The sequence below is a fragment of the Lissotriton vulgaris genome, chromosome 3_1, assembly GCF_964263255.1.
Source record: "Lissotriton vulgaris chromosome 3_1, aLisVul1.2, whole genome shotgun sequence".
Taxonomy (NCBI): Eukaryota; Metazoa; Chordata; class Amphibia; order Caudata; family Salamandridae; genus Lissotriton; species Lissotriton vulgaris.
Genome location: NC_141689.1, coordinates 40633508 through 40661094, shown reverse-complemented (window position 1 = coordinate 40661094; position 27587 = coordinate 40633508). Strand labels below are relative to the sequence as shown.

Genomic DNA, 27587 nt, shown 5'->3' with positions numbered 1-27587 from the left:
ACCTCTTACATAGTACGATGCTATATCTACCTTTTAAAGAGTATGATGCTATGTCTACCTCTTACAGAGTATGATGCTATATCTACTTCTTACAAAGTACGATGCTATATCTACCTCTCACAGACTGCGATGTTATATCTACCTCTTGCAGAGTATGATGCTATATCTACCTCTCACAGAGTACTATGCTAGATCTACCTCTTGCAGAGTACGATGCTATATCTACCTCTCACAGAGTACGATGCTATATCTACCTCTTACAGAGTATGATGCTATATCTACCTCTCACAGAGTACGATGCTATATCTACCTCTTACAGCGTACGATGCTATATCTACCTCTTACAGAGTACGATGCTTTATCTACCTCTTACAGAGTACAATGCTATATCTACCTTTTAAAGAGTATGATGCTATGTCTACCTCTTACAGAGTATGATGCTATATCTACCTCTCACAGAGTACAATGCTATATCTACCTCTTGCAGAGTACGATGCTATATCTACCTCTCACAGAGTACGATGCTATATCTACCTCTTGCAGATTACGATGCTATATCTACCTCTTACAAAGTACAATGCTATATCTACCTTTTAAGGAGTATGATGCTATGTCTACCTCTTACAGAGTATGATGCTATATCTACCTCTCACAGAGTACGATGCTATATCTACCTCTTGCACACTACAATGCTATATCTACCTCTCACAGAGTACGATGCTATATCTACCTCTTGCAGAGTATGATGCTATATCTACCTCCCACAGAGTACGATGCTATATCAACCTTTTAAAGAGTATGATGCTATGTCTACCTCTTACAGAGTATGATGCTATATCTACCTCTTACAGAGTACAATGCTATATCTGTGGCGAGTAGAGTGAGTTGGTGTCCTCTACAGGATTGATGTCATCATAGGCAGCACGTGTTTTCGGAATTCCCAATCTTCATTATGTGATGTGTGCCTATTTGTTTCCTTTAATGTTTTCTTTCCTTTTCAGGTATTGTATTTTAATGTTACTTTAAATTAAAATAAGATTTAAAAAAGTACAAATCAGGACAATAAGGTGCTAAAAACTGCCCAGTGAAAATAATTTTCAATTAAACCAACGACCTCTAAACCTCTAAATTAACAGATTAAGTACTGAACACAGCAATGTTTTAAACATGGTGTTGATCTCTGGTTCCATGGGTATAATAAATATTCTTCTTGTCAGAGCCCCGAGACCAATTATGGCTCCAGTTTGAAGACCTCTAAATTAAAGTGTCAAAAGGTGCATAAAAAGACATAACAAAGACAGAGATAGAAACAGCCTACCCGGCTGGCTGGAGAATGAGAACCCTCATACTAGTGGCCTCAAAGACACGGAGCTCACGCAATAGTGTTGTGAAACTATGAAATATTCAATCCCATGTATTGAGTGTCAACAATGTTTCAACTCCGTAGCATTAACTATGGGTCATCATCAGATTATCATCAGGAAGGAGCAAATGGGGTCTCCAAGCCCCCTCTCAAGGCTACAATGAAGGCAGGTGAAGCTGGCAGTTAAGCAGCAGATCCTGGTGATAACAGTAATGACTTCTAAAGGCTTGCATTTGTCAGATTTCATGAACATTGTTGGTTATCTATGAAAATATATTAGTGATTTAATGTCTATTGGTGTGAATCAATCAATCAATTAGGTATTTTTTAAGCACAACTACTCACCCGTAAGGGTCTCAAGGCGCTGGGGGGGTGCGGGTGGGTCGCATGTTCCAGTCCATCAAAGGTGGGAGTCTGTCGAAGAGCCAGGTTTTGAGGTTTCTTGCGAAGATGGGGAGCAATATTGTCTGTCTCAGGTGTAGCGGAAGATTGTTCCAGGCTCTGGCCAAGAGGAAGGAGCAGCCTCCCGATCTGGTCTTTCTGGCGCGAGGGGGCACACGGTGAAGGAGAAATGAGCTGATTGTAGGGTCCTTTGGGGTGTGTGGAATTTGAGTCGGCTGTTCAGGTATGCTGGTCCGGTGCCGTGGAGGTCCTTGTGAGCGTGGGTTAGCATCTTGAAGGTGACTCTAGCTCCGATGGGGAGCTAGTGGAGTGTGCACAGGTGCTGGGAGTTGTGGCAGTGTCTTGGCAGGTTGAGGACCAGTCTGTAGCTTGCGAGTGAGGCTTTTGTTTATTCCCGCGTAGAGTGCGTTGCCGTAGTCGAGTCTGCTGGTGACCAGGGCGTGAATGATGGTCTTTCTGTGTTTGAGGGGGATCCATTTGAAGGTCTTACGTAGGAGGCGGAGGGTGTGAAAGTAGGAGGATGAGACAGAGTTGATCTGGCGGTTCATTTTGAGCTCTGAATCCAGGATGCTTCCCAGGTTGCGTGTGTGGTCTGTGGGGGTGGGTGGGCTTCCGAGGGCGGGGGGCCACAAGGTGGCGTTCCAGGCATCGAGGTTTGGGCCATGGCGAGTACTTCCATTTTGTTGGTGTTTAGTTGTAGGCAGTTGTTTTTCATCCATTTGGCAATGGCATCCATGCCTTCTTGAAAGTTGTGTCTGGCGGTGTTAGGTTCGTTAGATAGGGAGATAAGTTGTTTGTTGTCTGCGTATGACACAATGTTGAGTACATAGGTTCTGACGATGGGTTTGAGCAGAGCCATGTAGACGTTAAAGAGTGTAGGGCTGAGGGAGGACCCCTGGGGGACTCGGAAGGTGATAGGTGTAGGGTCAGAGTGGAAAGGGGGGAGTCTGACCCACTGCGTTCTGCCAAAGAGAAAGGAACAAATCCAGTCGAGGGCTTTGTCTTGGATGACTGCATCGTGGAGTCTGCGTATTAGGGTACGGTCAGAGACTGTGTCGAAAGCCGCAGAGAGGTCGAGGAGGATGGAGGCTGATGTTTCTCTTTTGTTCAGTAGGGTGAGATGTCGCCTGTTGCGGTGAGGAGGGAGGTTTCCGTACTGTGTTTTTTTCTAAAAGCCGGATTGGGAGGAGTCAAGGATGTCGTGTTCTTCGACGAATGTGGCGAGTTGGCTGTTAATGGCTTTCTCAATGACTTGCTGGGAACGGGAGCAGGGAGATGGGTCTGCAGTTTTTGAGGTTGGTGGGGTCTGCTGAGGGTTTCTTCAGGAGGGGGTTGAACTCGACGTGTTTCCAGTCATCAGGCAGTTGCCAGGGAGCGGTTGATGGTGTGGCAGAGCATGGGTGTGATGGTGTAGGTGGCTCTGTTGAAAATGTGGTGGGGGCAGGGGTCCGTGGGGGCCCCTTTGTGGATTGACTTCATCGTCTTCAGAGTGTTTTCGGTGGTGAGGGCCGTCCAGTTGTCAATCGTTGGCTTCAGGGTGTTGAGGGTGGTTGGTGAGGGTTCAGTTTGTTGGTTGTCTTCATCGAAGTTGTCGTAGATGCTCTTGATTTTGTGGTGGAAAAAGGTGCTGAGTTTGTCGCAGAGGTCCTGTGAGGGAGGTTTGTTGGTGGACTCGCTGGTGGGTTGGGCGAACTCCTTGATGATGTTGAAGAGTTCTTTGCTGTTGTGTGCATGAGTGGAGATTCTGTCTTCAATCGCTTTTGCTCTCGGTTCTCGGATGAGTTGGTGGTGGGCGTTGGTGGCGGATCTATAGTTTTTGTGGGCTTCTGTGGATTTGGTGTTCCTCCAGGCCTTTTTGAGGCAGTAGTATATGCATCTGGACTCTCGAAGTTCGGTGGTAAACTATCTAGCTTTCTTGGCATGGGTGTTGTTGTTTGTTTTTCTTGAGGGGGGTATGGTGTTGGCGCTGTCGGAGATCCATCAGTGCAGGGTGCGGTGTTGAGGTCGTCTTTTTGGGGTAGAGTTGGTGAGTGATGAGGTTAGCTGGTCGTCGATGAACCTGGTCATGGCTTACCGCTTGTACAATGGCAAGACTAACATCCCTCTTATGTGTGGGATCTGTCTGAAAAACAAATATCATGTACATAATTAAGGAACACTGAACAAGCCCCTGCACGTGTCTGTGACAGAAAGAAACACAGCATAGATTTCTGAAGCTGTGGTGTCAAACGCTTTTAGTAGTAATTGGGTCAGTCATGTTACTCATCTCACATAGAAGGCTGATGTGCTGAATGCCAGCTGTAAACATAAGCTATCTTTGTTTAGATCATATAAAGTTAGCACAATGGGGAACCAAACTATTGCCCATAATCACACAGTGGATCAGTCAAAAGACTTATTCACTTTGATTCAGTGTAGCTAATTTAAGAAATGCATACCTAGATTTACTAATTTTTCATGCAAACCACACATTATGCAAATTTGATTCACAGCATTGCACCAGGAGAAACACACAGCACAGTGCCCTGTCTAGAAAGAATGGCCTGCTGATGGTGTCATCTCCTCTGCCGGTGCTTGCACGGCCCATAGTCGCGCACCATGGTGCAAAAGTGCGTGTGCACTCTCTAGCATAGGATTGGTAGAAGTAGCGGCTGCTACTGGATCAGGGTGGTGGGCGGGTCTAGGACATAGGGGTGGGAGGAACAAAAAAAAGTTTTGAAAAAAACATAACACATGCTTGGGCTGCCCGCCACCTCACCTCCGTCCTCTTCTTCCTGACTCCGGTCCAGCAGCCGGATACAGGAAGTTGCAGGAAGCGCCCCTTTCCCAGTCTCCCGATAGCCAATCACAATGCTGTGATGTAGCGTTATGATTGGTCAGAGCGCTATGGATCGGCGCTCAGCTAGGGATTGAGGGCCTGGGCATGTTCTTCACGCTACGCGAAGTGCGCATGAATGTAGGGCTGGGCAAACAGTCATGTGCACTTCAGAGTGGACAAACCACTCCTCCCCTGCTCCTCTGTCATTGGAGCAGCCCTGCCCTAAACACAAAGCTTCAGCAGAAGGAAACATCAAATGATAATACCAGGTGTTATTATCATTTTATGTTTCCTTCACTTCACTGCTGCAAAGCAGTGTGGCGACTCGCCCCCACCTTAGCGGAGGAGCCGCTACTGATCAGCTAGTTTGTGACATTTCAGAATCTTTCCTTGCAATTATTGAAGCTAAGTATATGTGTTTCCCAGTAGAAATAATATGTTTGTGCTTTGAGTTTGAGCTAAAGAAGAGACATGGAGGGGGGATAAGTATCTCTGTGGTACCTTCTTTTACTAAAATTGCCTGTCTAAGATTCTTGAAAGCCCAAAAAAGTTATATCAAGAAGGAAGAAGTATAGAGCTGAATATTGTCCAGACTTTTATTGAAAATGTGTATATTCTGCAAATTTTAGTGTTAAAAAGTAAGACAGCCCAGGATTTATTTGAATCTTCTATGAAGGGTCATATATACCTCTGACACATGTATTGATTAACTGCAGAAATTGTCATCACTTCCGGAGGTGAGAATGTTCCCCCGGTGCCCATCGAGAATGCCCTGAAGGAGGAGGTGCCCATCATTAGCAATGCGGTGTTAATTGGAGACAAGAGGAGGTTCTTGTCCATGCTGATCACTCTGAAGGTGAGAAGGAGGACTCTCACATTCTGATGAGTCTGCAGGTCAGAGCAGAGAACTCATACATTCCGATCAGTCTAAAGGTAAGTGGGGTCAGTATGTTCATGCAGAGTGTGCTGAAGGCGACAGGGGAGAGACATAGAGACAAGCCGGTCACTCTAAATTGAAGAGGTGATCCACATTCGTGCGGATGAATCTGAATGTAAGAGGGAAGAGCTTGCCCATGAGGGACACTATTAGTGTAAGAGAGGACATTTCACCCATGCTAATCTCTCTGATGATGAGAGCGGAGATCCTGCCTGTGCTGACCATTCTCAATGTATGAGGGGGATGTCCACCGTGAGAGGGAAGTACTTTTTTGTGATGTAAACTATGAGCTGCACGCGGAGGGCTCATCCATACTGATCACTCTGAAGGTAAGGGGGAGCACTCATTTATTCTGATCACTCTGAGTGTAGGAGGGGAGAGCTCGTCCATGTAGGAGGAGAGAGCGCGTCCATGGTGTCACTATGAAGGGAAGAGGGAAGCACTCCTCCGTGCGGATTAATCTGAATGTAGAAGAGACATATTTGGGCGCGTTGATCTCTCTAAATGTAAGAGCTTGTCCATGCTGATCAGGCCAAAGATGAGAGGGGATATCCTGCCCATGATGATCACTACATGTACGAGGGGACTGATCACTGTGAGAGGGGAGCGCTTGTCCGTGCTGTAGACTATGATGCTAAGAGGGCAGTGCTCATCCATGCGGATCACCCACAATCTAGGAGGGGATAACTCATTCAATTTGATCACTCTAATTGTAAGAGGGAAATAGTTGGCCATGATGAACCCTCTGAATGTAGGCGGGGAGAGTGTGCCCATAATTAACACCCTGAAAGGGGAGGGATTTCCCCCATGCCAATCATTCTGAAGGTAAGAGGGGGCGCTTGTCCACAATAAACACTCTGATATAGGTAGGGAGAGATCACCCATGCCCGTCACTCTGAAGGTAGGTGATGCACGCTCAGGCGTGCTGATGACTCCATGTGGATGTATGGAGCGCTCTTCAAGGATGAATACTCTGAAGGTAAAGTTCATCGATGCCAATAATTGTGAAAGGAAGTCAGGAAAGTTGTCCATCGCAACCTGTTGAAGTAAGAAAGGCAGAGACGGTGCTTGATGATCATGTTAAAGGAAGGGTGAGAGTTCATTCACACTGATCACCTTGAATGGAAGAATGAGGTGTTAGTCCATGCCAACTACTGTTTCCATGCTGATCACTCTGAGGACATGGAGGTTGAGGTAATTTCATTCAGATCCCACTACTGGCGAGAGTTGTGGGCTTGTCCATCCCCATCAATGTAAATGTAAAGAGAAACCAATGGCATACAGGGGAGTCAGAAACTATGATTCTGGAACATACTATTCAGTGTGTAGTTAAGTGTCTATGGACTCTTCAGTCTGAAGTTCAAAATAGAGAGCTCATCAGTGTTGATAACTATGAAAGTAAGTGAGAAGATAAAATGGGCAGAAGGTAAAGAATAGCTTTAGAGAACGAGTGTGCAAGAGACTGGATACAAGGAACAAGATGTGTATAGTACAATCACCAGATTGTAAAGAAGGGCCACTGAAGTGATGAGGTGTATTTTACAATTCGCAGACTATAGAAAATATGTCTTTATGTGAAGCAGTGTTTTGTATGATCACCAGACCATAAAGAAGGGCAGTTTACGTGATGAGGTGTACAATCGCCAGCCTATAGAGAAGGTTTAGTTATGTGATGAGGTATACAGTACCGTTGCCAGACTATAGAAAAGGTGTAGTTATGTGAGGAGGTGTATCGTACAACACCAGACTTTAGAAAAGGTGTATTAATGTGAAGATGTGTATAGTACAATCGCCAGACTTTAGATAATGTGTAGTTATGTGATGAGGTGTATAGTACAATTGCTAGACTATAGAACATGTGTAATTATGTGCTGAGGTGTTGTAACGACCGGATTTTCGGACCAGATGGAATCAGCTCCTAGGAGCCCCTCTAACCCAGTCGGAACGTAATCACCTCCCTCCTTAGAACGTATTTACAATGGGTATAGATATATGTATGTACATCTCGTACCTAAGGATGGGGAAAATAGCAATAAACATGCATAGGTTTTCTACAATATCCTATTCATACCAACTAGTCTCACGGCCACTTAGGCCCAGACTAATCTACCCTGGGGCAGGTCTGATTATGTACCCTTACATACTGATCTCCCTCATTGCTCACTCGACACGCAATCAGGCATGTCTACACACGGGGCTGCAGTCCCAGTGCTCGCTCTCTTTTATCCGGTCCACAATCCGGCGGACCTACACACCGTGTCCTCCCGGTGCTCACTCACTTACAACATGGTCCACAATCCGGCGGACCTATACACCGTATCCCCCCGGTGCTCACTCACTTACAACATGATCCACAATCCGGCGGATCTACACACCGTCTATCTCCGGTGCTCTCATTAACGTTGCGTACCAACGACGATCACTTTCCTATGAACACCTGTGGAAGAAATCTCTCATTGTCTACTCGGGATGATACTACAATAATAGGAGTTAGAACGGTTTTCCAAATTGAAATATGTACCTTCTGCTCTTGGCATCAAACGTTCCCTCTCTCCCTCATTGTTCAGTCACCTCTTACCTGACCGGGATTCACATCCGTTCATGCAAACAATGTCTGACTAGAAGACCAGGTTACCCTGATTGAACAAGAATAGAAGGCACATGTCGGTTCACTAAGAACTGGGGTATTTTATTACAATGATTATAAACACAATACTATACGATAACATATATTCTGCAAAGAAAAGTGAAAGGTTAGAATGTGCACACTATAGGGGAAAGGGCGGATGTCACCTTATGAACGTGAAGTCGGGGTTCGGCAGTCATCTAGGTTCCCTTTTCGTCTGTGTCTTGGCTCGTCTCGGAATCACACCTTAGCAGTCACGAATACACGTCTGCACCGCTATGCTCGGTCTCCTCTGCTTCCCTCCAAGTCACTGGAACCTTTCTCGTTATTAGCTGCTGTCTCTCTCTGTCTCTGATCGCTCTGCGCTACTTCTCCTTCTCCTTCAGTCTTTCTCAGAGAGTCTCAGTTTCATGATCTTTCTCAGACTTCAAAATGGCGACTGTCTGCCTGGAAATAATTAATGGCATAGATGCTAACGGCTAGCTGCCGCCTACGGACTGACTGACTCACTGCCTAACACTTTCGCTAATATGGAAGCCTGTCCCTTCATGGAAAGTTACGGCCAGTAACCTGCCGCCCACCAAATTCTTGTACCTCCCCGTACCAAGGACACGTTCCCAGCCGGCCGGCCTGAAGTTGTGTCTTCGGAGTGGAGAAAAATACAGTCTTTTGATAAGGGCCAGCCTGAGCCGGTTCTCTCCAAGCGAACAACACTTCGAAACTAAAACATTACACTTGGCCTAGAAAGCCTCTCAAGCTGCCGGGCAGAAAGCAAGATGGAGTCTCTCCCGTTTGAGGCCTACAAGGCCCGAAATAAGCATAACTCCATAGAAGGTATACTAACACTCTTGCAAAAGGACGGATCATCACTAATACTAATGAATCTATCCCCTAACTTAAGTTTATAAGCCCTGATCTAAGGAAAAGGGTACGAAAATGCACTACTGTGCCTTATGAATAAGTCCTGTTTATAGTTCTAATCCCTGTACTAGGAGGGTAATAGGCTGGAGTCATCTTCAATCATTCTCCCTCCAAAGAGGGCCGAAAAAGTCGGTCAGAACAGGTGTATAATACAAACACTTGACTTTAGACAAAGTGTATTTATGTGATGAAGTGTATAGTAGAATTGTAAGCCTTAGAAACTGTGTATCTATGTGAAGAGCTGTATAGTACAATTGCCTGACTTTAAAAAAGTGTATTTATGTGATGAGGTGTATAGTACAAACACTTGACTTTAGACAAAGTGTATTTATGTGATGAAGTGTATAGTAGAATTGCAAGCCTTAGAACCTGTGTATCTATGTGAAGAGGTGTATAGTACAATTGCCTGACTTTAAAAAAGTGTGTTTATGTGATGAGGTGTATAGCACAATACCAGACTTTAAAAAAGGTGTATTCATGTGAAGATGTGTATAGTACAATCACCAGGCTTTAGAAAAAGTGTAGTTATGTGATGTGGTGTACAGTACAATTGCCAGACTTTAGAAACGTTGCATTTATGTATATGTATAGTACAAATGCCAGTCTTTAGAAAAGGTGCATTTATTTGATGTGGTGTGTAGTACCATCGCTCGACTGTGGAGGCAGTGTAATTATGTGAAGAGGTGAATTGTCCATTTGCCAGTATTTAGAAAAGGTATAGTTATGTGATGAGGTGTATAGATTTTAGAAACTGTGTATTAATGTGGAGAGGAGTATAGTATAATCGCCAGACTATAGGGTGTAGTTATTTCATGAGGTGTATAGTACAATTGCCAGACATTATAAATAGTGCATTTATGTTAAAAGATACATAGTGAAATCACCAGACTTTAAAAAAGGTGTATTTATGTAATGAGGCATATTGTACAAATGCTAGACTTTAGAAACGGTGCATTCATGTGAAGAGGCGTATAGTGCAACTGCCAGACTTTAGAAAAGCTGTAGTCATGTGATTAGGTTCTCAGACTTTAGAAATTGCATATTTATGTGATGACGTGTATAGTATAATCGCTAGAATTTAGAAACAGTGTGTTTATGTGAAGAGGGGTATAGTACAATCACCAGACTTTAGAAAAGGTGTATTCATCTGAAGATGTGTATAGTACTATTGACATACTATAGGGAAGGGCAGTTTAATAATTAATTTGTTCCTAAGCACTTACCGGGTCTCAAGATCTGAACTGTGAACTTTCATAAATCATCACTCATTCTTTTTCCGAGTGTACGTTTTCAAATTAGTGTGCTGGGTCATGAGACTCAACTTATGATACATTTGTGAAATGAGTATTTTCCAGTCAATTATATTTTGAATCCATTGATAAACTGTGAAGCCTTGAAAACTATATCTGTACCATGTCTCATTTTCCTGGTTTGTTTCATCTGCTCTCAGTGTACCGTTGATCCAAATACACTGCAGCCAGGAGACGATCTGACCCCGGATGCCATCCAATTCTGCCGGCAGCTGGGCAGTGATGCCAAGCAGGTGTCGGAGGTGGTGAGATCCAAGGATCTAAAAATCTACAAGGCCATTCAGGAGGGCTTGGACCGGGTAAACCAGAGGGCGGTTTCCAATGCCCAAAGGGTGCAGAAATGGACAATACTGGAAAAGGATTTCTCTATTGATGGAGGAGAGCTAGGTGAGTATTCATGGGAAACTAAGTGATCAGTTGTAGGTTACCCTACTGATGGAGGAGAACCTGAGGAGCACCTACCTGATGGTGTAGTGATCAGCTCTCTCCCTTTTAGAGTGTGAATATAACTAACTGAGTACCTGAACAACCCAATGGAATATGCTGGTGGGGGAGGGAAAGACTGTGAGGCGTGCCTTAGAGGGGGGAGCTGACCGAGTACCCACAGTACTTAAAAGTGATATTTATGAAAGCAGATTGATGAGCCATGGAGTTCTTCATTGATATTGGAGCTAAATACCAAATACACCAATGGGAATAAGGATGATGGTGCAGTGACTATATACAGGGTTTCCCATTATTAGTAAGGAGCCAAACAAGGACTGGCAGAAGCTGAGGGACAGATCTCTGACCCTGGTGCTATGAATACTGGAACACCCCACTCTTGGGAACCTATATTGTCAACTTTCTCCTCTCAAGACAACTCATAGTACTGCTACCTTATGATCACAGAGGTGATGAAAGTCTCAAATGGCCCCCAATTATAGTAAGAATCATTTTCGAGATAGGCTAGCAGGCACATGCATCATTGTTGTCTTTTGCGATTTCTTAGTTGCGATTTTTAAGGAATCGCAATTATGAAATCACAAAAGCCTATGCATGAAGAAATCTCTGAAAAATTTGCGATTTCTTAAAATTCCTTAATTGCGACTCGCAAATTGCGAATCGCAATTAAGGAATACCTCCCCATTCATTCCTATGGGTCTAGAGGCCCATAGGAATGAATGGGAAGACATTCTCAATTTGAGATTAGCAATTAGCGAATCGCAAATTGAGAATGCGATTTCAAGGGTGCAGGGGTGTCCAAAGGACACCCTGTTGCACCCCTGAAATCAATCTGTGCACATATGTTGTGCACACACATGCCCTTAGGGCATGTGTGTGCACAACATGAAACTTTGAAAAAAGCACAAAAGTGCATTTTTCAAAGTTTTTGCAAATTACCATGAGGTTCAACCTCATGGTAATTTGCTCCCCCTAATTGCGAAATTGCAATTTTTAAAGTTTCCTGCATTGCATTTAAGGAATCGCAAAATGCGATTCCTTAATGCAATCGCAATTTGAGAATTCGCAAATATTTGCGAATTCTCAAATTGCGAGGGCCTTCACCCTTCATGCATTCCAAAAGCAGATTTTGCGATCGCAAACGGACGATTTTTGCAATTCGCACCGTTTGCGATCGCAAAATCCTTTGATGCATGTGCCTGTAAATCACTTACAAAGCTTTCAATGGGGAAACTTCAAACTACCTTAGCCACAAATTGAACATCTTGGGCAGTGACAGTTCTCTGTGGTGTTGAAACAACCTGTCGAAGGAGAATGTATCTTCAAAAAAGACATTAGCGTTAAAACAATAATTCTCAGGAACTTTACAATTCCCAAAGACTGGAATTTCATTCCACCAATGAGTGTGATCTTCATATGAAACATTCAAGAGAGAATTAAATAACCTGCTGTTCCAATGTCTCTTCCTCTTACAAAGGGCCCGACTCAGCTGACAACCAACTATCTTTGCGACACAGAGCGCCCCACAATACTGTAAATAAGGGGGTAAATTTGCCAATTGTTGTCCATAGTAGCACAACACCTACAGCTGCTTTGTTGCCTTGAGTTGCATGGGACGGAGAGAGAATTGCTGAAGCATATCAACCAAGATATGGCGATGCTCCTTCCTTCCAAAGAGCGAGCTGGGCTAGTATAGGTTTTGTACTGGAATGGAATTCACCTAGTACAAAACCTATGCTTAGGGTAACTCTAATACGTTTCCCACTCGTTATGTGTGCTGTGCGCCCGCCTCCGGGCGGTGTTTTTGTTTGGCACAATCCCTGTCTGCATGGTAGTAGAGAAGGCCCAGCAGAATACTAAACTACCTGCAAATGTGAAAAGCTGGTGCACCACATGACCTGCACTCCAGATGTGATCATGAGACATCATAAGGAGACAGAGAAAAGTCTAACTATTAAAGTACAAAACTCGTTATCAAGAGCTCAATTCCCTGGAAGGATACTCATTAAATGTTGAATAGAGAACCTCTAAACATACAATAATAGAGTGTGGCTATAAGGATATCACAAGCCACAAAGGAGATCTTTGGCTGTAAAGAAATGCCTCTGTTTGCCTGATTACCCCATGGGATTGGACTGATGCTATTGGTTTTTCGACTCTGAAAGTACACTGAAACATGCTAACAGGACCCGAGTGGAAGTGTTCAAACCCTTTACAAAAGTGATGTTGAATTGGCTGCCCCTAATTCACATAAGCTGGCTTACTTTTAAGTCCCCAGTGTATGGTACTAGGGGTATCCAGGGCATGTAAATTAGAGTGTCCCCCCATGATTGTGCGACCCTGAGTGTGACAATGTACACAATGGCTCCCGGTCTGCCACTGCAGCCTCGAAGGGCAGTTTAAAGCTGCTAGTTCAACTTTGTCATTTAAACCAACGACAAAGCCCCCACGTCCCTTAATATTGTACATATCGCCCCTAAGGAAGGCCTGTCGAGCTGTAAGGCAGGGAGCTGTATTTTCTTGAGTGGGACGTGTACTTTTATATGTCCTAACAGTATAACATCCAGATTGTCATTTTTACTCTAGAAAAGCTAGTAGCCCCATTGACTAGTAAAAAGTTATAGTCTGACAGCTCAGCCCTGCTAACCTCTGAATGAGACTATTTCCAATCCAATCCAAAATGTATTTATTTCGGCCATCAAGGCCATAAAATTTACAATAAAAAGATTAAAAAGAAGCATTCAATCATTTCATTATTACAGGGAAGTATTTACAAGCCATAAAATCAGTAGATTGCATTATTTAAGTGATATCCGTATTAACAGTCTCATAATAATTACTGCCACGTTCTTCAATTTTAGCGTTCACATTAGCTGGACATTAATTTGCGCCTTTTCGTCCTCCTGGATAGCAGATACTTAGAAACTGCAAATACGATACAACTTAAGGTACTGGTCTTTAAAATTCTAAAAGAATATAAACAATTTTTAAAACCTAAATTTCTACATAATGGTACCAGCCAGTACTTCCTAGATTTGCTGTAAGCGGGACAAAGAAAAAGCACATGGATTTCATCCTCAACACTACAGCTACATCCTGGACAGGACTTATCATGTAAGGCGGACCATTTACTTGTAAAAACTTTAACGGGTAAAGTAAGTACCATACCTCCACTGAATAAAGAGCTTCCTTGCTAAAATGGGAAAGATAATGTCCATAAAATCCTCAAACCTATAAGAACTTTTGGAAGCCAAAAATAATTCGGTAAGGGTGCCAACATTAGCAGCGCACACGGCCGAGTTCAGGCTGTTGGCCTTAAAAATCCTAGTCAGGGTTTTGCGCGATCGCTCAGAGCAGCCCCTCTCAGGGTCATCCCACATATCAACCAAACCCAGGCGCAGAAATTCGCGTTTGACAAAAGCCAACCAGGGTATTTTATCATCGTTGTTCAGGCTCAATACATGCTTCAGCTCTTGCCTATAATGTAACAGTTCCGCGGTGGACCGTAGCCAATGCCAAAACCTGAGTGGTTTCAGTGCTAGCTCGTCTTCTATAGGTAAAAGTCCCAGATCTAGTCTTAGGGGAAGAAGTGGGGTGCTTTGTGGTAGTATCAACATCCGTCTGATAAAGTTTGTTTCCAATTTGGTGATTTCAGAATTATCTGAGTGTCCCCACAGCTCTCCGCCATAAAGTGCTGCACTCTGGCTTGGGTTTTGTAAATCTCCAGAGCTGGACTCACTGGCTTAAATGTTGATGAGTTTGAAACCTTCAGGATGCCACCCACCAATTGTGATAACTTAAGACGGGATTTTACTTGCTGTGGTCCCCAGGAAAGATTTTCATGCAGTATTACCCCAAGATATTGGAACGTTGAGACCCTTTCCAACCTTACCGACCCTAGAGTCGGGTTTGGTTGCGTGGATGCCGTGGGATTGAATATCATGTACTTTGTTTTGTCGGCATTTATCTCAAGGCCATGGTTTCTGCAGAAGTCCCCAAACCCATCCAGTATCCTTTGAATCCCCATAGGGGATTTGGAAAGCAGGAGGGTATCATCGGCAAACATAATTGCCGGGACCCTCCTGCCTGCCATCCTTGGGGCATCATTGTTAGGGACACTGTCAAGATGCGAGATTACACCGTTCACATAGAGGCAAAACAGGGTTGGTGCTAAGACACAACCCTGTCTCACCCCCCTGCCAACCGGGAACCTAGATGACAGTGCCCCATCCCTTCCACATCTGAACTGGGCAAAGTTCCCATCGTGGAGCCTCGTCAATACATACAATATTTGGGGCGGGACACCCAATTCCTGGAGAACCCCCCACAATTTCTTCCGTGGCACCAAGTCAAAAGTGGACCTGAGGTCCACAAACACATGTAGAGGCTGCCACCCTCGATCTTCGCCGTTTTCCAGTAAAGGAGAATGAGGCGGAAGATCTGGTCCATGGTGGATGTGTTCCTCCTGAATCCCGCCTGAGAGGGACTTAAAACCTCATGCTCCTCCATCCATCCCAGAAGATGGTCCAAAACAAAACGTGCAAAAAGTTTCTGGGAAACATCGATGAGGCTGATCAGCCTGTAGTTGGCTGAAAGCAGAGGAGAACGTTTTTTTAAAATTGGAACTATCTCTGCTCCCCGCCAAGTAGAGGGAACCTCCATACCTCTTAGGATCGCATTGAAGATAATGAGAAGGTAAGGGGCCCAGATCCCGGATTCATGCCTGAATAAGTCTCCAGGGAGTTTGTCAAGCCCTGGAGCCTTTCCCATTGCTAATCTCCTTCTCGCGTCAAGCACTTCACCCAATGTAAACTCTAGGGGATTATGTTGTACGTTTAAAACTGGAGAACCTGCCGCAATGTGTACAGTGGAAATCCCTCACAGTATAAAGCTTTAAAGTGGGATTCCCATACTGAAGCAGCGATGTTTGGTTCTACAGCGGATCTGGGATCCCCAGAACCTGTATTTACTAACGACCAAAAACTACGTGCATCTCCAGTTTCCAGTGCCATGGTTAGATTGTGCTATCTGTCCCAGTCCCATTCACTCCTTGCATGGGCCATTATTTCTTTATAGTGCCATCTTAGTTCGTGCAATTTGTGCTTGTTAGTACCAGACTTAACCGCTAAAATCAAGTCAGCCATGGCCTTTCTACAGGCAGAGTTGTACCAAGCTGAGGCTGGTGTCTTCTTCTTCCTTGGGATGAACAGAGGGTTAAAGACATCTCCTAGCCCAGAAACGAGGTCTGCATGAATACGACCAAGTTTTTCATTAAAATCTGCAGACATAGGTTGATTGATCAGACTGTCCACCTCAGTAAATCTTGGGTGGACCAGATCATACATTTTCGCTGTGTTCTCTGCGGAATCTACTATCTTCCTCCATTTTACCCTTCGCATGTTGCTTGTTAGTATCATCCCCGTTTCCAGGTCATCAGTTTCGAGGTGGGACTTTCCTTGGGCCCCAGGAACACCATTTCCAGACAGAGAGCATTGTGATCACTATCAGACCTTGGGATCACTCTAAAATCAAGGACCTTGGACCACATACTCATCTCCACTAATATATAATCAAGACGTGATTTGTGGCCCTTCTTATTAAAGGTACAAATAGAAGGGCTATCGGCGCAGTTCACCCGTTACAAGCCCTCAAAGAGTTATTAATGGTAAGACACGTAATCTGGATCGCCAGGGGAGACCACAATTTTGGACTTGGCGATTGACACGGGGGAATCCCCCAGTAATCGTCCTCACCCATAAGGGCGCCCTCTTTCGTTCCTAGCAGAGGCTCGAACTGACAGTTGACATCTCCTGTGACAAGAAGCTGACAGTCACCAGGCAAAGAACTTAGAAAAAGGGATAGTTCATCTATAGTGGGGGATTCCATTGTTAAACTAACTGGGCGTGAATATATATTCACAACAGCTAGATTGTGAGCATTTGGCCATTTCAGGAGTATGCATTGAACATCTTCAGAGTGCGTGGAGCTAATCTCTGCAATGCAGCCCAGGAGAGTAGCAACCCAAATTGCAAGGCCGCCTGACGACCGCCCTCCTCCGCCCCACCTGGCAGGAATGTAAAAAGTTGCAAAACCCTCTCTGGAGTGTTCGCCCCTAGCCCAAGTCTCCTGGAAGAGACAGATATCCTTATGATTCACTAGAGAACCCCACTCTACACAATTACGCTTATTTGATGACCCTGCCACATTCCAGTATAGTATGGTCATCCTCTTTAACTCAGGGAAAATAATACTCCCCACTTGGACTCCATCCTCAGAGTGTGACTGAAGAGAAAGCGCCCCGTTAGTTAAAGCTAGTCCAGCCCGATCCTCCGTGTCCCTTTCCAGAACAGATCTCGTGTTGGGTGTTTGTAAATCTTTCTGTAAGCTTGAGGAACTGCTACTAGCAATCTCTGCCACTCCAACAAAACCGGGTATTTTGCCTGATTGGGTATTAATTTCTGGATCCATCTCAATGCGGTGTAGTCAGTCTACCGCATCCAGACTACTAAATCTATTCAGCAAGACTGGGTAGCTCTGAGCGGACGACTGATAGCCCCTACCCCCTACCGCCCCTACCTCTCTCTAGTCTGGGTTCCCAGCATTGTGGCACTAGGGTCCATCCACCTGCCCCCTCTTGCGGATTAGCTGGAGGATAAAAAAATGATAGAGGGTGTGGCCGAATGGATGACCCAGTACTATTGTGGCTCCAATTACAAATATGCCTAACAGTATGGGGGTTCCTGAAATTTACCAGGACGCAGTCACCTGCTATAGCCTTCGGGCTGCGTCCGACCCAGGAGGCCCTTCGTACCATCAATAGTTCACTAGTAACATGGGAGGGTAATGGTCTATTCACATTTAACCAATGGGTCACTTTGTTTTTTAGGGACCTGTATGATTCCTGATCCGTATTACTTAATTCAGGAACACCAGTTAAAACCACCAGGTACGGACTAGTTTCCGGGGGTAGGTCAATTCTGGGGACCACCCTAGCTGCTTCTACAGTCGGGATCTGTCCACTCTCCTTTGGTTTTACTGCACCCGAAGAGGTGCGCTTGTTATCAAAATGAGTAACAGGGTGAGTGACACAGGGATCTAAAATTTGGGTCAGGGGCGTATTGCAATTACTAGCCCCAACAGTAGTGGGAGGAGATTTATGCACCAAAACCCCATCACGCCTAGAATTCATTCCAGCATTATCCCGTTCGAGATCATTAGGCTTTTTTTTGGGCATAGAACCCCGTGTATCTTGATCAAGTTGTATGAGCCTTTGTTCAATTCGTCCTAGTCTTTCTTCTATAGGTCCAAGCCAGGTCCTAAATAGATCACCCAGATTTGTTATTATGCAGTCTTGGGCCGCAGTAGTACCTGCCACGAACTGGACCGCGTCCCCAGAACTTTGGCCAGTACCCATATCATTCACTAGCACAGACCCCTGGACAGCCTGATCATTTGGAACACAAGCCCCCTTGTCTAAGACTGTTATATTGCTATCAGTCAATGCTTTTGCGCGCTTCGATTTTCTTCTGCCGGCCACAGATGTTACAGCACGCTTTCTTTTGAAGTTAAACCCCCTTGGCGCTTTCCCGGACATGTCTGGTAGGTGATATTCCAGGGAGGTCAGCCAGATTTGAGGTTTCAACAGTCAATGAGGCGTCCAAAACTTGTGCAGAGGAAAATGATAGAATGCGCTCCTGTTCAAAAAGAGCAGGCGTGGTATGAACAGTAACTGGGACTAAAAATGTGCCCGGTGGGCGCTCGCGATCTGGGGTGCGAGCATTAGCAATTTGGCCCATGGATGAACGTTTGGCCAAAGCGAGGTCTTGCAACACATGTCGCTCCATCGGGATTATCCCTTGGTCAATCACTGAATTTGCTCTTATAATGAAATTATCCAGGGTACCTGTGAGCTGGCCCCTAGCAGCCATAGTTTTGTTTCTCAGCTCCCGGGTTGCCATGCTTGGCTAAGCTGACACTGTCCACCAAACCAGTTGGATACTCACACAGGACGCCAAATACTGAGTATTTGTTCTCACCAGGACTGAAGACGAAAGAGGGGTGTCCCGGTCCGGTCTCTCGCGGTCTCGAACGGGCTATTACGGGCCCGCCCACAAACAAAACAAGCCCCCCCCGAGCAGGTGAGTATATGTCACAACAATAAAGTGCCTCAGTATTTCAAGGACCCAGCCAAAAATGTAGACAGCTCAAATCAGTTCCCAAAAAAAACGCCGTTGCGTTCGGCCTGGAGAGCCAGAAAGAGCCCAAAAGCGTTCTAAAACTCCACTGTTTTATTAGCTCCACTGTAGTCAGACAAATTGCCCCCAAACATCCGCTGTCAGCTCTCTCTTTTACATATCCCCTGCAAAATGGGGTCAATCATTTTCTGCTAACTTTTCAGCCAAAAGAAATAAAGAGAAAGTACCTCTGAAAGTACCTCTGGGGACCTCAATGGTAGAATCTTTCTCTCGCCACCAAAAAAAAGTAAAGAAAAGCAGGTCCAGGTAAGCTGAGAGATCCTGTTGAAACCCGCCGTGAATACAGCGCCTCTCCTCCAAACAGCAGGCAGTCAGGAAGTCAAGCGAGCCCCGGGACTCCGCGCTCACAGGTGAGGACGGGGGGGCGAGTGAATCACACACCGCTGCCGGGCCGAGATAGGATCTTCAAAAGCGTTTCTGTCCGTTTTCTGAACTCTGCTACACTCTGCCACGGGGGGGGGGGGGATGAAAAAGCACTGTGTCCCTCCAACACTCGGCAATGGAAGCAGACCGGCGCCACCCCCGATGAAGCTCTCCACTCGGAAGTCGTGCAATCGACACTCACAGGTGAGGAGGGAGGGCGGGTGAGACACACCGCCACCGGTCGCCGTCCATGATAAGATCCTACAAAGCTTGCTTGGCTCGCTACTCCTTTGCTCCACTCCCAGCAAATCCCGGCAAGTTTGCTTCTGCTTCGGTGAAAAAGAAGCAGTCTATCTCGGCGAGAAAGCTCCAGCGATTACTCCGGGCAGGTCAGCATCAGGTAGGGCTACTCCGCACCACCTCTCACTCGGCCGTGGATGCAGCCGCCATTTTCCTTCCCCTATTCGTTTTAGCTTCTGTGGGGATATGAGACTATTATAATGGGTACTTCAAGGTTTCAAATAAATCATGGCATTAAACCCGACTTGATGCCCAAGTTAAAATTAATGTCTCTTTTAAGGAAAAGCTACTTTTGAAAGTTACCACTCTGCTGCCCAGTTTATCCGATGGCCATTCAAAGTTGCTGGTCACCAGACAACCTTATGCACTCCCGGGCAGTATTGTGAACGACTCCTAGGCTCAGTATCAATAGAGGCCAGCCACAGAGAGAGTTGTTACTGCCCCTTTGCAGGAAGACACAGAGGGTGTTTGCCCAAAATGCAAGCTTCAAAGGAGAAGATGATTTTGGAGGAGGGCTGCCCTTTTGTTGAGGTAGATCGGCTGACGGGTGGAACAGAGAGGGGAAACCAGTTATGAAACCATTTTTTCAGTAGGTGTGTAGCATAACAAACTCCTAACAGCCAAGGAAGACGTCTTAAGATGGGGCAGAATAGTGCACTCTGGGATTGCTAGATGCCACGCATAGCTTCAAAGTCATCACAAAGCTGGAAGGATCCCGGTACCCCATTAGCTAGTGACCCCAACATTTCCCCAGGGCACTTTCTGGGCTTAATTATGGCACTCCTTGCTCCATGAACCTCAAGTCACATCTGGACTGGAGAAAGGACCAAACAAGGACTACCCTGCTGACCCCTGGACCTGGCCAGAGAGGCTGCACCAACTTCTGGACTGCACCTGCTGCTCCTTGGGCTAGTGAAGAAAGGACTGTGCACTGGTGCCTGGTTCTCGGAAAAGTTGCTTCAGAGCCCTCGATAGAAAAGCTGAACTCGAGGGTCAGTTGGCTGATCACCTGTTCCAGCACTAGTGTCATAAAAGGTGGAGTAGCCCATTCAGTAGCCACTCTCGAACAAACGCCTCTATCCTCCTATGTGCGGCAGAGATAATCACCCCTACACACTCAAAAGTTTCATCTGTGTCTGCCGGACCTGGGAGAGTCGTCAGGGTGTGTCGAGGAGATTTTATACTTGAGCAGCAGCGTTCTCATTGCGAACCACCCCAACTGCCCCCGTTGAGAAAATCTCACTCGGTGCCCTCCTAGCACCCGAAAAATCTGTGCTACAAGTGTGACGCGGAGTGGTCAAAATTGTGAATTCTGCCGGTGGAGCAGAAGTTTTGGCACACCCCTAGGCAATTCTTCAATGTTTCCTGCTTCTGAGTTCAAGTCCTGTGCACCTTCACCAGCGTTAGCCATCGTACTGCCAAATGAAAATCAGCTTTCCAACTCTCGATGAAAGCGTGATGAAGACATATCTGCATCTCAAGCGAGGAGCTGAACGTGTTTTAACTTATAAAGATTTTAATATAACTTGAAATAGAACAGATTTGGTGGGACCTCCTTCTTTTGCGCCCCAGCGATCAGTATCTAGGCGTTCTGTATGTTTTGGTTCTAGTCTCACACTTATCTGGTGTGAGCGTAAAGGCCTAGGCCTCACCCGTAACATGAGTGAGTCCCCGACCTGTACTGTGACTTTGCAGGAACACACCAAGTGTGTCTTCATTTTTCTGAACTCCTGTCCTTGTTATGGGTTTAATACGTAGAGCAGCCTTGGCAGCATACTGTGTTTTGTAATAGTCATACCTACTGTTTTGAGACAGTCATACCTTCTTAGGAGTTGGCAGGCTCCTTCCTTCTCTCAGCAGGCAAGCTAGTTTCTGTCACTTCAGGTCAGACAAACAACTTCTTCCAGCAATGCAAGCCTTCAGGTGATGTCCTCTCACCTTTCAGAACCCATTTAGGGTGGTTCTCCTTTTAAGTCCTTTCCAGGCTGCACCCCAGCTTTTGTGTAGAGTGGTGCTCTTCACAGCAGGTCAGTCTCCAGGCCGGTGACCCACAGCAGAGACACAAAGAGGTGTGAGCTTCCTGGACCTGACTATCAACAGCCACATGTCATCAGGGCTAAGGCAAAAGGCATTCTTACTTTTGCACAGATTGAGTAAGGTGGGACCATTCAAAAGAGGGGGTAAAAAGTGTTCATTTGCCAATCACTGAGGCATCATTTGATGAATCCACATAAAATTCGGAAGATATTTAGCATGTTTAGTCATCTGTGGGTACGGCCATTGTTCTTAGGATCTATCAACGTGGGTAAAGATAAAAGGGATAGCAAAAACTGTTTCATGTGCTATTAACTTAGGTGCTTTTAATGATTCTGCATTACATTTGGTAGGCTGTTAGCATGTTAAACTAACTGCTGACATCTCATGTTTCGTGTAGGTCTGAGAAGTTATTATCGAGGGACACTCTTAATCGACTCTGCGCATCTGGTATTTTGACCCAGGGCTGCCATCTGACTACTCCTGCCATAGAACACATTCAAAGAGACCCACCAATTCCATCGATCACCATTTTCTACTTAAACACACGCTCCCTGGTAAAACATCAGTTGGATATCTTCCTTCTGTTGGACACGGAGAAACCAGACATTCTCCTACTCACGGAGACATGGTTAACTCCCAACTCCGCCCCTGATATAATAGCAGCGCTCCCACCCAACTATTATATCATCCACGGAGATCGTATCAGCGGGAAAGGGGGGGAGTTGCAGCTATCATCCGCTCCAACTTGATTGTCACCTCCCTCACTGGCCTCTCACTGGAAAACACAGACAATCTTGTGCTGAAAATTACTACCTCCCACTCGACAATTGCGTGTGTATTACTGTATAGACCTCCGACCCTGATGCCATCATTCCCTATGACCCTGAATGACCAACTTGCCAACCTAGCACTTGAACATCCTAGGATTTTCCTAATAGGAGACTTAAACTACTGGTACAAAGACCCCTTGGAAGGCCCACAATCGGCTGAATTGACTGACCTTCTGTCCAACCTAAATTTCACTCAATTAGTTTCCTCCGCAACCCACTGCAAGGGCCACATCCTAGACCAGGTGTGGTCCAATACCACCTGTATAACTGCCCCGACCATACTTCCATGCCTCTGGTCAGACCACGCACTTCTTCAATTTAAATTATGTATCACCCCTGCTACTACTACCGCACCAGGCGGAGGCGGGTTAGACAGGAACTGGAATACAATGAACAAAACAGCCTTCCTAGAGTCATTAGCCAACACCATCCCCCCCCCCTCAGTATGAGATTAATTCCTCTGTATCCATGCTCACCAACTGGCTAAAAACGGCCAGTGATCTTCAGGCCTCTTTTAAAAAAATTAGATTAGCACGACATGCCGACGCCAATCGGTGGTTTTCCCCTGATCTAAAAGCAAGGAAACTGGCCCTACGGCAGTCAGAACGTCACTGGCGCCGCAACTACAACCCTGATTTAAAAAGGATCTTTATAAAGGCGAGGAAGGAGTATATGACCGCCATCTCTGCTGCAAAGGCGGCCTACTTTTCTTCCAAAATCCTGGAATCCACAAACAAATCTAAGGACATCTTTTCCATTCTTAACGAACTAACAAATTTAGACACTGTTCGCCCCAAGATCATTCCCACCCAGCCTCTTTGTGATTCACTTAATGTTTACTTTATTGACAAAATACTGGACATCAAAGCCAGTATTCCTCAACCGGTGTCCCCCCTCACGTCTGGTATGACAATCAAGCCTAACCACAATACCCTTAGTAGCTTCCCACCTATCACCCAGGACCAATTTCAGGAACTACTGTCAAGAGTAAAATCCGGTGCCCCCTAGGACAGTTGCCCGCCCCACATCTTAAAAGAGTGCTTCTTGACATACCCAGCCCCTGCCCTTACACTCCTGAACAATTCCCTGACTCTCGGCATAGTCCCCTCAGCGTTTAAAGAGGCCATAGTCATCCCGCTGCTAAAAAAACCTGGGGCAGACCCAGCTTGTAAAGCCAACTTCCGGCCCATCTCGCTACTGCCCTATCTGGCAAAAGTTCTGGAGGCTCACGTGGCTAAATGCCTCTCTAACTTTCTTGAGGAATCCTCCTGCTTTGACCCCCACCAGGCAGGCTTTCGTCCTGCACACTCCACAGAAGCAGTAGTTACCACAGTTCTGGACACCCTGCGTGACTGCGCTGATAGACGCTCCCCACAGGCCCTGGTGCTCCTGGATCTATCTGCCGCTTTTGACACGGTCGACCACAACATCTTGGTCGACCGTGTCGAACAGGCCGGCGTCCGGGACCTAGCAGCCTGCTGGCTGAGATCCTTTCTGACAAACCGTAATCAAACACTACGCCTTGGAGACCTAATGGGTGCTAAACAGGCCATCACCTGCGGAGTGCCACAAGGCTCCTCCCTGTCACCCCACCTATTTAATCTTTACATACTTCCCCTGATTCAGACCTTAAGAGACAAACAGGTGAGAGTCTTCAATTACGCAGATGACTTATAACTGCTTTTTACCATCGACAACACTGAAGACTCCATACTGCACTTTCAGTCGACCATGAGCTTTATTAAAATATGGATGGACCAGAACCAGCTCAAACTGAACCCGGGGAAAACTGAGTTAGTCCTGACTGGCGACAGCGCCAAGTATTGGGGCCCACACTACTGGCCTTCTGAATTGGGCCAAGCTCCAACACCCTCCTTGTCAGCCAAAACACTTGGAGTCACTGTGGACTGCGACCTATCACTGAAAGCGCAGGTAGGTCAGGTGGTCTCCAAGTGCTTCTTCCAACTAAAAAAAATCCGGAAGGTACGCCGTCTGCTTACGCCCGAGGCAATCACCCAGGTTGTGATCTCTACTGTACTGTCCCATCTGAACTACGCAAATGCTATCTATCTAGGTCTTCCCAACTACCTAGTTAAGCGACTCCAGATGGTACAGAACCATGCCTCAAGGTTAATCCTGAACCAACCAAGGCGACATGCAGCTACCCCCCTACTAAGGAAACTGCACTGGCTCCCAGTTACCCAGTGCTGTGCCTTTAAAACCGGTTGCATAATTTTCAAGTCCCTTTACTGTAAAAGCCCCACATTCATTAACCAACTGATCTCCAGATATACTCCATCTCGCAACCTGCGCTCACTCCACCTGAGCCTCCTGCAGACGCCTTCTTTCAAACTTAAGCGCGCAGGAGGCCGTAGGTTCGCTACCCTTGCCTCCTGCTTGTGGAACTCCCTCCCCCTGGAGATCCGGAATTGTCAAGATCTTCTCTCTTTCCGGAAAGCCTTGAAGACCTGGCTCTTTAGACAAGCATTTCAATACCTCATCCTTCCTCATCTATGTTCATGTTACTGCTGATCACAGCGCCAAGAAACCAATCGGTGATAGCGCGCTTAAGAAATATTTTAATAATAACAAGAAGTGGGGGCAAAGGCAAATGAGGAGGTCAAAATGTATTCTTCTGCTTAAAACTTTGTTGCAGTTTTACAGATCTGCTCAACGCTTGTTCTTGATATTTTGAGTTTCATGCAAACTTGTCAAGAGGGAACCCTTACTGAGGTGGTAAAAAGCAGCCTTTCCTGTTGTAGCTCCCATAGGAATCTTTGCTCTCTTTTATACAAATAAATTAATTACAGGAAAGGTTCCATGAAGCTAGGAGTTTAACCAGGGAAGTGACTTTGCTTCAATTTTGCGTAAATCAGTTTAGACGTTTTCAAGTTGTTTTTGAGAAATTCAAATTAAAATAAAGTGCCAGTTGGCTTTAGAGATTTAAAAGTTAGCAATCTGTGGTCTTCTAGCCTGCAGGACAGCCCTTGAACCCAGGTCTGTAGTCCTAGATTTAAATATAAAATGCCCCTCATTTGACAATGAAGTTTGTAACACCTGTTGTTGGGGCATCAAACCTCTTAAAACTGAAAGCTGTGCACAGAAGGAATGGCACTCCACAGAGGGTTTGACGCAATGCAAGCAAGGCCAAGGCGCTCTGGACAGCCTTCCGCTGCCTTGCGGAATGCTGGGTGCTGGTGTCATATGGTTACTACGTTTCTATATATTGTGTTAAGTTAGCATGTGCTTATTAAATGTTTAAACACAATATTTTCTTCCATCTTGAGTTTGCACACGACACCTAATTGTTATTGTAGCTTTCAACCCAGACGAAAGATGTGATTTATTTGAGAATAATATGTTATTTGCTCTAGTATCAGTCGTGCTTGGTACACTTGGTACAACTGTCTGTACACCGAGAACTGCACACTCTAAGAATAACCTAACACAAGGTTGCTGAAGGCCTGATCCTCGCACCACGTTAGACATAACACAAATAATGTTGCTGCCAACATTGGGCTCTACGTGAGTTTAAGATACAGTTACAGGGAATGAATCAACACACTTGATGCTGAGCATGCAGAGAGCTGGTAGCTGTTGATGTGATCTCCTCCTACTGAGAATTAGAGGTATGGGTCCGCCCTGCTAAGAACCCAGATGAGACCTTCTTAGATATAATATAATATGCTAAATACGGTCCCCTCCTTCCCGCCCTGGTCCGACGCGGTGGCTAGCACCGTTGCGCGGAGGGGGAGGAAGGTCGAGACTCCCACTTCCGGTGCGCGGGGGGCCGGGTAGCGGTCTAGTGCTCCAGAGGCACTCACGCTGTGGGGATAAAAGACACTGAAGAAGCCGGCCGCGTTGTGGTGAGTTGGCAGTGGCAGTGTCTACAGCCACTGTGCTCGGCGCTGAGGCAGTTCTTAACCTGTTTTAAATTGGATGCTTCTTATTTTATTTTAAATTGGCTGCTGGAATAAATTACTGCACAGAGGCATTTACGGGGCAGTGAGTAAGACTTCCCTGTGAAACGCGCTGACGGATTAGCTCCACAGGCTTACCTGATAGATCCCGACGCCGAGGGCTGATCTCTCCCCTCCTTCCCGCCCTGGTCCGACGCGGTGGCTAGCACCGTTGCGCGGAGGGCGAGGAAGGTCGAGACTCCCACTTCCGGTGCGCGGGGGGGCCGGGTAGCGGTCTAGTGCTCCAGAGGCACTCACGCTGTGGGGATAAAAGACGGATGCAACCCCGGACGCGCAGCGGGCGCGCCGAAGGCGCGCTTAAGTCAAGCCCGTCTGCGCCCGTCCGCGGCCGGCTGCGGGCTAGGGCGATGCCCCCTGCTCTCATCACTTCCAAGACTGATCATGTTCGCTGGAGTAGTGATGACCTACTATCCCTCCGCAACATACGCAACGGTACAGCTTGTTTGCATAGTATGTCAGTTGACAAAAGCACGGGTTGCGAACACTGTCAGTTTTCCTTTAGCAGATTTTTGCCGGCTAAGAAAGATCACCAAAAGCTGGTTTGTGGTCTACTAAATGTCCGGTCAATGCGTGCTCATAGACTGGACATCCACGATCTCCTTAGCGAAAAGCAATGGGATCTTGTTTTTCTCACCGAGACGTGGCTGGACTGTGATTCCTCCTCAGAGGCCCTCGAGGCCATTCCGGAGGGCTACACTCTGATAAGGCAAGATAGACCGAAGGGGAGAGGAGGAGGAATAGCCATTGTGGCCCGGCATGGATTGCGCTGTCATTTTCAGCCGACAGTTATTAACAATAGCGAGGCGGGTGAGTTTTCCATTCAGGTCAATGGGGGGTTCTGTGTTAAGGGTCTTCTGATCTACAGACCCCCTGGTTCTGCTACAGGGTTTGTTGACAGCCTAGTCGAAGGCGTCACTGAGCTTGCCCTATGTACGGATAAGCTCCTGGTGTTGGGTGACCTTAACCTGCACCTGGAAGACCCTGTGGATAAGATATCCGGG

At 46.1% G+C, this 27587-nt stretch overlaps 1 protein-coding gene across 1 annotated transcript in view; it reads left to right on the top strand.

Annotated features, from left to right (window-relative positions):
• Positions 1–27587, top strand: part of LOC147725892 (long-chain-fatty-acid--CoA ligase ACSBG2-like) — a 144527-nt gene that overhangs the window by 102644 nt on the left and 14296 nt on the right. The window contains exons 11-12 of the mRNA XM_086963383.1: positions 5300–5439; positions 10518–10764. Of these exons, the coding sequence (XP_086819509.1) occupies positions 5300–5439; positions 10518–10764 (387 nt within the window). The remainder of the gene's footprint in view (positions 1–5299; positions 5440–10517; positions 10765–27587) is intronic.